Raw genomic sequence first — 12,043 nt, 5'->3', positions numbered from 1 at the left:
TCCTGAGTTTGATGCCCGGGAGCACATGTATCAGAGTGATGCCTGGTTCTTTCTCTCCTCCTATCTTTCTCATTAATAAATAAATAATTAAAAAAAAAGAAAGTCATGATATTCAGGTACATATTTGCTTGCTAAATATTTTTGAGTATACTTACTATTATAGGAATATTAAAAAAATAAAAAAAGGAATATTAATGTATTGCCACTTTTGAAAATCAGAACACATAAAATTAGAGAAAACAAAGCACATACTTCTGACAACTATAATCCTTACACTGGTCCTTGCGCTTTGCACCACATGCTCTTAACCCGCTGTGCTATTGCCCTACTCCCTACAACTATAATCCAAATTACATATTTCACTTCCTTTTAAAACATCTTTATAGTGCACCAAAGTAAAAGACTCTGGGGTGGGTGGGTGAGGAGGATACAGATCCAAGAAGGATGACAGAGGGCCTAGTGGGGGTTGTATTGTTATATGGAAAACTGGGAAATGTTATGCATGTACAAACTATTGTATTTACTGTTGAATGTAAAACATTAATTCCCCAATAAATTAAAAAAAAAATCTTTACATGCTCACTTCGGCAGCACATATACTAAAATTGGAATGATACAGAGAAGATTAACATGGCCCCAGCGCAAGGATGACATGCAAATTCGTGAAGCGTTCCATATTTAAAAACAAACAAACAAACAAATCTCTTTTTTAAAAAAATCTATTCCCTTTTGTTGCCGTTGTTGTTTTATTGTTGTAATTATTGATGTCGTCGTTGTTGGATAGGACAGAGAGAAATGGAGACAGGCGGGGCAGGCAGAGAGGGGGAGAGAAAGATAGACACCTGCAGACCTGCTTCACCACCTGTGACTTGACTCCCCTGCAGGTGGGGAGCTGGGGGCTTGAACCAGGATTCTAACACTGGTCCTTGCACTTTGCTCCACGTGTGCTTAACCCACTGCGCCACCATCCGGCTCCCACAAAAAAAGATCTTTACAGGGCAGGGGTAGATAGCATAATGGTTATGCAAAGAGACTTATGGCTAAAAGCTCCCAAAGTCCCAAATTCAGTCCCCCATACCACTATAAACCAGAGCTGAGCAGTGCTTTGGTTTAAAAAAAAAAATTAATTAAATTTATACACAATTCTGTATGTCCTTGACATGCAAGATCCAGGAAAGAATTTCAGTTTTTAAACCAGAGGACTGCTCAGTTCTGGTTTATGGTGGTACCAGGGATTGAATATGGGAATTCATGAAAGTCTTTTGTGTAACCACAATGCTATCTTCCCAGCCCCCAAAGGATAATTTTGAAATAAGAGATGAATATTTCATTCAAACTGGGCACTTTCTGTGAGCAAAAATTATTTCTAACCTCTGAAACTTAAGTATTTGTGACTAGTTTTTTTTCAATTTGGAGGAGATAATACTAAATATCGTTTCCATCTTTTTTTTTTTTTTTTTAGTTGTCACTGGGGCTAAGTGATTGCACAATGAATCCACTGTTTCCAACAACCATTTTTTTCCTCTTTCTTTCTTTCTTTCTTCCTTTCTTTCTTTCTTTCTTTCACTCTCATGCTTTCTTGCTCTTTTTTTTTCTTGATAAAGCAAAAAGAAATTGAGAAAGAAGGAAATTTCTTTTCTCTAATTTTACGTATTCTGTTTTTCAAAAGTGGCAATATATTAATATTCCTATTAAGAGTAAATATACTGGGAGTCGGGCAGTAGCGTAGCGGGTTAAGCCTACGTGGCGCAAAGTGCAAGGACCGGCATAAGGATCCGGGTTTGAGCCCCCGGCTCCCCACTTGCAGGAGAGTTGCCTCATAGGTGGTGAAGCAGGTCTGCAGGTGTCTATCTTTCTCTCCCCCTCTCTGTCTTCCCCGTCTCTCTCCATTTCTCTCTGTCCTAACAACGACAACATCAATAACAACAACAATGAAAAACAACAAGGGCAACAAAAGAGAAAAAAAAAAGAGTAAATATACTCCGGAACATCACGGCAGAGGACCTAGTAGAGGGTTGTATTTGTTATGTGGAAAACTGGGAAGTGTTATGCATGTAGGAATTATTGTACTTACTGTTGACTGTAAAACATTAATCCCCCAATAAAGAAAAAGAAGAGTAGGTATATTCAAATAAAAAATATTTAGTAAGGGGAGTCAGGTGGTAGTGCAGTTGGTTAAGCGCACATGGCGTGAAGTGCAAGGACTGGCGAAAGGATCCCACCCAGTTCCAGCCCCTGGCTCCCCACTTGCAGGGGAGTCGCTTCACAAGCAGTGAAGCAGGTCTGCAGGTGTCTGTCTTTCTCTGCCGCTTCTGTTTTCCCCTCCCCTCTCCATTTCTTTCTGTCCTATCTAACAACGACAACATCAATAACAACAACAACTACAACAGCAACGAAAAACAAGGGCAACAAAAGGGAAAGTAAATTTAAAAAATGAAATAAAAATATTTAGTAAGAAAAATTTTACCTGAATATCATGACATTTTTTAGTTTTTATCTTCTCATTTTTAAACATTACAACTGTTTTATTTTTATTTGTTTAGATAGAGATAGTGAGAGATAGAGAGCAAAAGAGGCAGAGAGAGAGAGGCACCTGCAGCCCTGCTTTACCGCTTGTGAAGCTTTCCCCTGCAGGTGAGGACCAGGGGCTTGAACCTGGATCCTTGCACACTGTGATGTGTGCACTTAACCAGGTATGCCACAACCTGGCCTCTTTTATTTATTTTTCATCACAACTGTTCTATATAATTCTGTAGCATCTATGGGAATCTTTTTTTAAAAAAATATTTTATTTTATTTATTTATTCCCTTTTGTTGCCCTTGTTGTTTTATTGTTGTAGTTATTATTGTTGTTGTCATCGTTGTTGGATAGGACAGAGAGAAATGGAGAGAGGAGGGGAAGACAGAGAGGAGGAGAGAAAGACAGACACCTGCAGACCTGCTTCACCGCCTGTGAAGCGACTCCCCTGCAGGTGGGGAGCCGGGGTTCGAACCGGGATCCTTATGCCGGTCCTTGTGCTTTGCGCCACCTGCGCTTAACCCGCTGCGCTACAGCCCGACTCCCCTTTTTTTTTTTTTTAAAGATTTTATTTATTTATGAGAAAGATAGGAGGAGAGAGAAAGAACCAGACATCACTCTGGCACATGTGCTGCCGGGGATCGAACTTGGGACCTCATGCTTGAGAGTCCAAAGCTTTATCACTGCGCCACCTCCCGGACCACGGGAATCTTATTTTTAGAAGTTGTTATGTTTGGGTAACACATTATCAGATTTGAGTTTTAAATATAAACCCTCCTTCCCCCCCCTTTTTTTTTTTTCTTTTTCATTAAAAGACTGTTTCTGGGGTTGGGCGATAACTTACCAAGCAAAGCATGCAATGTTCAAGGCCCTGGGATTGAGCCTCAACACCACGTGGAAGAAACATGTAAGACACTGGGGAAATTTGACCAGATGGTGGAGAGTTGTGATGTTTCTTCTCTTTTTTGCTATTTCTACCTTTCAGAAGGAGAGGGAGGATGGGAGGGAGAGAGAGAAAGAGAGAAAGAGAGGAAAGAAAGAAATAAAGGGGAGAGAGAGAGAGAGATCCTTTTGTAGCTCATAAGTGTGATGATTGGGTTTTCACGTGGATATGTGAGAGGTGCCACTCATAAACATCGGCACATTACCCATCTGACTTAAAGAGTAAAAGTAATTAGTTAATTAATTAATTAAAAAGAGATATGGGCTAGATCACTCAGCAGTATTGCACATGTGAGAGAGCGTGAGAGTTCATCCTTTGGCAGCACACACATACACACAGACATAGTCTGCGCTTAATTTTTTTTCTGTTCTTTTTCATTTGTTTTTAGGAACAGAAGCATGTCAAAGAGAGAGAAAGAGAGAGAGAAAGAGAGAGAGAGAGAAGGGGGGGCAGGCTAACATACCACAGCACAGAAGCTTCCTTCAGGGCAGTGGGGGCCAGGCTCAAACCTGGTTGGTGCACATGGCAAAGCAACACACTATCCAAGTGAGTTATTTTGCCAGCCCATCTGTGTTTGGTTTTAAGGTTGAGTTGTTTTCTTTTCACATATTAGAATCCAGTATTATCTTATGGCATATCACACTTGGGGAACTGTAAGCTATCATTGAATGTTGATTGCTTTTTCTCATGCCAAACTCCTCTATTTTAAGGGTTGTGATTTACCATAAAAACCAACAGTGACTGATTTCTTTAACACAGGTGCTCTGCATACCCTTTAGAGACCAATTTCTTCATACTAAAATAGAGTCAAATGTAATGTTCTTTCCATACTGGCCATCTGCTGTTTTTATAAAGAAGAAAATTAAAATGTATAATTTTCAGAGCTCAGGATTCTGAAAGTGCTATTTCAATGTCTGAAAATGACCATATCAGATCAGAATTGTAACATGAGAAAATGGTAAGTACATCAAGTACACCTAAAGACTCCTCATCAAAATTAAATGGAAAGTTGAAATTATATGTATAAAAACAGCTTAGGGGTCAGGTGGTGGTGCACCTGGTGAAGCACACACACTATAGTGCACAAGGACCCAGGTTCAAGCATCTGTAGGGGGGAGCTTCATGAGTGGTGAAGCAGAGGTGCAGGTGTCTCTCTGTCTCCCTCTCTTTTTATCTCCCCTCCCTTCTTAATTTCTCTGTCTCTACTCAATAATAAATAAAAAATATATAAAACATTTTTTATTTATTTACAGAGTGCTTCAATAAAAAGGTGACCATTATTTCTGATAAAAGAATAAGTGACCTTCTGTAATAATGTGCTGAGATTTCTGTTTTAAGGACTTGATTAAGGTTGAAAGGGGAAAAAAGATATAGAGATAAAACTCATTCAATCCATATGAAAGCAAGCAAAGACAACAAATCAGTTTCCTAAACTGGTAAGCCACCTAGACAATAAGCTACAGATGATACTGAACCCACATGAAATCACAATTCACATTAAAGTGCATTTTCTCCTTTTTAAAAATAAGTGTAATGGAGTTGGGCAGTAGCACAGCGGGTCAAGTGCATGTGGCACAAAGCGCAAGGACCAGTGTAAGGATCCCAGTTCAAACCCCCGGCTCCCACCTGCAGGGGAGTCGCTTCACAGGTGTTGAAACAGGTCAGCAGGTGTCTATCTTCCTCTCCCCCACTCTGTCTTTCCCTCCTCTCTCCATTTCTCTCTGTCCTATCCAACAACAATGACAAAAATAACTCCAACAATAAACCAACAAGGACAACAATAATAAATACATATTTAAAATATTAATAAATAAATATTTAAATATTAATATAATATAAATATAACTAATAATATAAATAATAATAAAATAACATAAAATAAAACAATAATAAAGTAATAATAAAATAAATAATAGAAATATTAAAATTCTAATATTAAAGTATTAATAAATAAATATTTTAATAAATAAATAAAATATTTTTAAAATAAGTGTTAGGATTATGGTAAAGGGGGAGTCCTCACACCAAAGAGTAAAAGCATCATAGGAATACGCATATTTTAGGAAATATTCCATTTCCTATAGGCCTTATAGAAATGCATACTAAAGCCCCTTAATTAAGTATAACTCTTATTACAATTCCAATTACATAAATTACCTAGAAATTTGTAATGCTCCAGTATATTGGGGTCTTGTCCCCTGCCAGGCAGCTCAAGGATATGAAAGTTCTGTTGCAAAAGTCTTTTGCTTCCTGATGAGGTTGAGATATAATTAATAATTTGGTGGCTGACTGTTTTGGACACCATGCTTAGCAAGCTGATATCTTTCACTACCAAAAGAAAAATATACATGAATGGTTTAAAATACAACAACATCACTATTAGTGGAATCTATTAATCTATAAATTTAGTTAATAATGAAAACAAATAACAAAGTAGGAAATGGGATGCTGAAATAGTTTTAAATTCAGTGTCCAGGGAATTAGTAACACTTTGGGAGTTAACAGTCAAGTTAGAGTATCACACATTGCCATTGTACCCTCCTTACCAACAATGATCATACTTTAGAAAATAAAATTAATGTGAACATTAACATTTTAGCAAAGCCTAAGATGTCAAATTAGTTCTTACAAAAAAGTAAAATATTTGAATGTCTAGCCTACTCATAGTCCTCAGGTCTCACCTGACAAATATTTTAAGATTATTTGGAATATTTCCAATGGCAATACTTTAAAATTTCCCAGTGTTGATGAGGGTTGAGAATCTGGATCAAGGATGTTGGAAAAAGAGTTGGCTTGACGATTACTACGTCTGTATTTTTGATTGGGGATCAAAGTGAAACTGGTACTTATTCTAGATGCCATCCTTTTTTTTTTTCCTCTGATGAATTACTCCTGGTTAGAAAAATGAACAAAGAAGAGAGGAAATTATAGAGATGGAAGAATGTTTCTTTTTTTTAAATTTCTTTATTGGGGAATTAATGCTTTACATTCAACAGTAAATAAGGAAAAATGTTTCTATTTAAATTAAGAAGAAATTGATACTTGGATGGGTTCTACTTGTCTTACTGATGGTAACAAAAATAAACACAGAAAATAACAATTTTGGGCTGGGTTGTGGCACACCTGGTTGAGCCTCATTTTACAATGCACAAGGTCTCAGGTTCAAGCTTTGTCCCCACCTGCAGGGAGAAAGCTTTGCAAGTGGTGGAGCAGTGCTGCAGGTCGGTCTCTCTCACTCTCCCTCTCCCTCTCTCTATCTCAGAGCACTGCTCAGCTCTTGCTATGGTGTGGTGTGAGGGATTGAACCTGGGACTGTCTCTATCAAAAACTGTTTCTGTAGGGCACCAAAGTAAAAACCCTGTGGTGAGGGGTAGACATGCAGCTTCCTGGGCCAGTGGCGGGTGGGAGTGGGTGGGAGGGATGGGTCACAGTCTTTTGGTGGTGGGAATGGTGTTTATGTACACTCATAGAAAAATGTAGTCATATAAATCACTAGTTAATTAATATGAGGGGGAAAATTCATTGTATGTCTTGAAGTTTTTTAAAACACAGACTGAATCTTTTTAATATATAGGCTGTGTAATTGATATGCAGACTCTCTCAAAAGCCTAGACCAAGTAGATCAGAAGCAACCAATAGCACAGCTATATACAAGATACTGGGTACTGTACAGCAAACCCTAACAAAAGGACTTTTCAAAGTTAACCCAATTACCAATTAATGTGATAACATTAACTATCCATTGTCTTTTTGAACCCTAAGACAGCAGGAACCTCACATCTCCTCTATAGAGCCCCTACTTCCCCCAGTTCTGGAACCCTTGGATAGGGCCCACTTTCCCGTATGCCTCTCCCAATCCATACCAAATAATATTGCATCTGCCGATCACAACCTAATCAACACAATAATTGCCACCTCAACATGCTTCACTTCAGACTGTGTCCAGAGACTTCACGTGTGGAATGACACCCTTCAGCTTCATTACTCGGGTGAGACCTTTCCTTTCATAGTATACTCTAATTCAATTCCATCTCAGGTGGTTCACTTTCTAACAAAGTCCTGAAACCTAGATATACACCAGTTTCTGTGAGAGAGAGCATATGTTCACACGTATCCATAAACTACTGCAAAATATATACCTGAAAACAGAAGTACACTAGAGTATGCAGTAAGTATCCCCCTAACACTTCCTCTCCACTATTCCAAGCTTTGGGTCCATCATTGCTCAACAATTTGTTTGGCTTCGTATGCTAACTCTCTTTTCAGCCACCAGGTTCCAGATATCATCAGGATGCTGGCCAGGCTTCCCTGGACTGAAGACCCCACCAATGTGTCCTGGAGCTCTGCTTCCCCAGAGACCCACCCTACTAGGGAAAGAGAGAGGCAGACTGGGAGTATGGACTGACCAGTCAACGCCCATGTTCAGCGGGGAAGCAATTACAGAAGCCAGACCTTCTACCTTCTGCAACCCTCAATGACCCTGGGTCCATGCTCCCAGAGGGATAGAGAATGGGAAAGCTATCGGGGGAGGGGGTGGGATATGGAGATTGGGCGGTGGGAATTGTGTGGAGTTGTACACCTCCTACCCTATGGTTTTGTTAATTAATCCTTTCTTAAATAAAAGAAAAAAAAAAACTGTTTCTATCTAAAACTAACTAAATAACTAAACAGTCAGGACCTGAATAACTTAATTTCAAAGATAAATATTTTAAAGAGAACTTACTGAATGGAACTTATTTAAATCACTGATGATTTACTTACCTTAAACAGTAATTATTTTAATATACAATATACATCACTGACTTGGTATCACTGTGACTCCAGTTGAGAACACAATATTTTATATAGGCACATACTAGTACAACTACATATGCATAGTAACAACTAAGACATTTCATCAAAGAGTTACAAATACATCCGACCAAAAAATACTGAAAAGCGGGGGTCCGGAGATAGCGCAGTGGTTTAAGCGCACATGGCACGAAGCGCAAACACCAGCTCAAGGATCCTGGCTAGAGCCCCCAGGTTCCCCACTTGTAGGGAGGTCGCTTCACAAGCAGTGAAGCAGGTCTGCAGGTGTCTATCTCTCTCTCCTCCTCTGTCTTCCCCTCCTCTCTCAATTTCTCTCTGTCCTCTCCGACAGCAATAACAACGATAATAATAACCACAATAAAGATAAACAACAGCAACAACAAAAGGGCAACAAAAAGGAGAAAAATAGCCTCCAAGAGCAGTGGACTCGTGGTGCAGGCACCAAGCCCCAGCAATAACCCTGAAGGCAAAAAAAAAAAAAAATACTGAAAAGCATCTTCTTTGGGCACAAAACTGTCAAAACCAGTTACTTATTCATTGTAAATAGCTATATATCAACTTACATCAGTTATCTGCTTAGAGATAACCTCCTTTAAAATTATAGCAGACATAGCACTTTTGTTTCAGTATTCAATGATCCATGAAGACCTGGATTCCAGTTCCTGGCACCACATAGGAGGACCATGCATGATAGATACAGTGTCTTTCCTCTCTCTGTCCCTACCTTAAATTTAAAAAGAAAAAATAAGTGCCAGGAGCCGTGGCAGGCAGAAAAAAATAATAAATTAATAAAATAAATAAATAACATTACACAATTTCTGAACTATTTTGGCTTCTGTCATTATAAAGTTTTATTTATTTATTTATTTTTAACCAGAACACTGCTCAGCTGTTTTATGGTAGTGTGGGTGATTGAACCTGGGACTTTGGAGCCTTAGGCATGAGAGTGTTTGCATAACCATTATGCTATCTACCCCCATCCCATTATAACATTTTATGTAAATTCATATTTTTCACCAAAAAATCATTATTCACACTCTCTTATAATCTATTTTTTTCAATTGCAATTTGAGTTTGAATTTATTTCCATGCCAATAGATAACACCTCTACAAGTATAGGTTGTAACGGCTGCATGTAATCCTGCAAAATGCGTCTCTTAACTCATGAGACTGTAAAGTTTCCACAGTATGCATTTTAAAGTCAGTTCACTACCATGAAATACATAAAGCTAGCCTCGGACCTGCCCTGTGAAGTGCAAGTTGGGTGGCACCTGCAGGTGCCAGAGACTACTGACACCTGGTGGCGGGGGAGAGGACTTGAGAGTGTCAGTCACATGTCAAAAATAAAATAAAATATGATCAATGTGCAAGAGACCAGGGCACTCCACAGAGACAGAGATGGAATCTGCAGCCTCTCGCGTCTCAGCCATGTAAGTTGGTGCTGACAGGCTGATTGCCTCTCAGGGACCAGAAGTATATATATATTTAAATTTCTGAGAGAGTAATAATAATGAAAAAAGAACAAAACTAACCAAACAACAACAACAACAAAAAAAAGGATCAAATTCGGGGGTCGGGCGGTGGCGCAGTGGGTTAAGCACACATGGCACAAAGCTCAAGGACCGGAGTAAGGACCGGAGTAAGGATCCCGGTTCGAGCCCCCGGCTCCCCAACTGCAGGGGAGTCGCTTAACGGGCGGTGAAGCAGGTCTGCAGGTGTCTATCTTTCTCTCCCTCTCTCTGTCTTCCCCTCCTCTCTCCATTTCTCTCTGTCCTATCCAACAACAACTACATCAACAATGGCAATAATAGTAACCACAAAGGAGGCTACAACAAGGGCAACAAAAGGGGAAAAAAATGGCCTCCAGGAGCGGTGGATTCACGGTGCAGGCACCGAACCCAGCAATTACCCTGGAGGGGAAAAAAAATGGATCAAATTCAAAGTCTTTCAAATACCAGCAAACTCTCACGGCCCTGAAGCAGCGGCAATGGCAGCGCGCCAGACTTTCATGCCTGAGGCCCCAGAGGCTGAAGGTTCAATGCTGCTCATCTTTCTCATGAAGATAAATACATACATAAAAATAAATAAATAAATAAACAAAAACCTCACTAAAGTGGGGCTGGGCGGTGGCGCTCCGGTTTGAGCGCACGTCACCCTGAGCAGCGACCTGGGTTCGAGCCTCAGTGCCCACTTGCAGGGGAAAAGCTTCACAAGCGAAGCGGGGCCTCGCGCTCCCTCTCTAACCCTGGTCCCTCTCAAATTCTCTCTGTCCTATCAAAATACACAGTTAAAAAAAAAAACACCTCAAACAATGTCTAGTCATGACTCACTTCCCCACCCAAGGGCGGCTGGGGTGGGCAGGGTGTCCCGGAGACCCCGAAGGGAACCAGCCGGGTTTGCTCTCACACGCCGGGGGCGCGCGGGCCGACCCCGCGGACGCCGCCTCAGGCCCCGTCGGGCTCCGGGCCGCGGGATCAGCCGCCCGCACAGCAAACCGCCCGACGTGGCCGAGTTCTCAGACCCGCCGCCTCTGCGCGGGAGTCAGCCTCAAACACCTCTCCTAAGAGGCGAGCGGGAGACCCGGAGAGAGACAGAAAAACGGGCCAACAGAGGAACCCAACCCCGTGGTGACTTTCGCCCCTCAGTCCATGAAAAAGATGACACTCTCTCAAGGATAAACACCGAGGGGGAAAAAGAAAACCAACTTTTTTTTTTTTACCACAGATTTGGACAGTTCTCCAGCTAAGGAACCACAGGACAATGGGATCTAGTGGGTTTCCTCCACCACCCTCAAGTTTCTTAGTTTGAAAAGGAACTGTCTCCTCAGGGTTCTCCCCGCCAAGAAGAGGCTTGGGTTCCGGCCACTTCGCGAGCTGCGTTTCAGCCTCCCGGGCGCCCTCCTCCTGCAGGGTTTAGAATCCTCCCAGGAGCCCCCGCGAGGAAGAGGCTCCGCCTCCTCGCGCCCGCCTCCCTCATGAATACCTCAAAAATCTCGCCAATGACGTGCCCTCTCGTGAATATGCAAATAAGGATCCCATAGTGCCCTCCTGCCTCTTGAATATTTTGGATACTCATTGCCACACCTCTAATGATACAGAGATGTGGCACCCATAGCCCCTCCTGCCTCATGAATATTCAAGAGTGTAGGTCCCAGAACTGAAGCCAAAGGCGCGCCCATTACTCAGTGCAGAAGAGAAGGATGGAGCCATTGGAGCCTGTGTAGTAGGGAGGGTGCAAATTCGGCGCTCCCCACTTGTGCTCCAAACCGTTTCATTTTTCTTGAAATTATTAGTGTTGAGCCACTTTTATACACACACATATACACACATCCCCTTTACCCCTTTTTGAGGGGTAAAATTATAGAGCTCCAGAACTAGGTCTATGTGGATAGCTAGAATTAAAAGACGAGCTTCCAAATCTTTCCGGCTTGACCCTCATCCCTGGAAGACTTAGTGTTTACTCAGTCCGTAACTATTTACTAAGGCCTACTCCGGGCAAGTTACTGGAGGAGGCCTGAGGGATTCACCAGAGAATGACAAGAATACATTGCTCTAATGGAGTTGGTTGGTCTAATGAGAAAAACAGAACAATTTGACAAAATAAAATAACTATACAGAGAGAGCTGAGTTATGGAAGAAACAAAGCAAAAGAAAATAAGAGGACATGGTGTATGTATGTGTACTTTAGAAGGGTTGGTCAGGAAGATTTTATTTGTTTATTTCTTTGCTCTTATTTTGTTTTATTTAATCGGTTTTTTTTTCTCTTTTTTT

The 12,043-nt window shown here is 40.9% G+C and overlaps 1 protein-coding gene, 1 long non-coding RNA gene, 1 other non-coding gene and 1 pseudogene across 4 annotated transcripts in view; 3 read left to right on the top strand and 1 right to left on the bottom strand.

The window, feature by feature from the left end:
- The window catches only part of LOC132541945 (uncharacterized), a 32,959-nt gene extending 32,505 nt beyond the window's left edge, over positions 1 to 454 (top strand). The window contains exon 3 of the long non-coding RNA XR_009553051.1: positions 434 to 454. This is a non-coding gene — a long non-coding RNA (uncharacterized LOC132541945). The remainder of the gene's footprint in view (positions 1 to 433) is intronic.
- The window catches only part of FBXO47 (F-box protein 47), a 33,749-nt gene extending 27,406 nt beyond the window's left edge, over positions 1 to 6,343 (bottom strand). For both annotated transcript variants that reach the window (XM_007530961.2, XM_060203587.1), the window contains exons 1-2: positions 6,143 to 6,343; positions 5,619 to 5,789 (exon numbers count right to left, since the gene is read on the bottom strand). In XM_007530961.2, the coding sequence (XP_007531023.1) occupies positions 5,619 to 5,789; positions 6,143 to 6,323 (352 nt within the window). In that variant the 5' untranslated portion in view covers positions 6,324 to 6,343. The remainder of the gene's footprint in view (positions 1 to 5,618; positions 5,790 to 6,142) is intronic.
- On the top strand, positions 576 to 682 carry LOC132542231 (U6 spliceosomal RNA). The gene has a single exon (XR_009553337.1). It is a non-coding gene; the product is annotated as a U6 spliceosomal RNA (small nuclear RNA).
- On the top strand, positions 3,584 to 3,676 carry LOC132542359 (small nucleolar RNA U13; annotated as a pseudogene).
- Positions 6,344 to 12,043: the final 5,700 nt, after the last annotated feature.

This window comes from Erinaceus europaeus, chromosome 12 (genome assembly GCF_950295315.1).
Source record: "Erinaceus europaeus chromosome 12, mEriEur2.1, whole genome shotgun sequence".
Lineage (NCBI taxonomy): Eukaryota > Metazoa > Chordata > Mammalia > Eulipotyphla > Erinaceidae > Erinaceus > Erinaceus europaeus.
The sequence above is the reverse complement of the archived record's forward strand: the minus strand, read 5'-3'. Positions and strand labels throughout refer to the sequence as shown.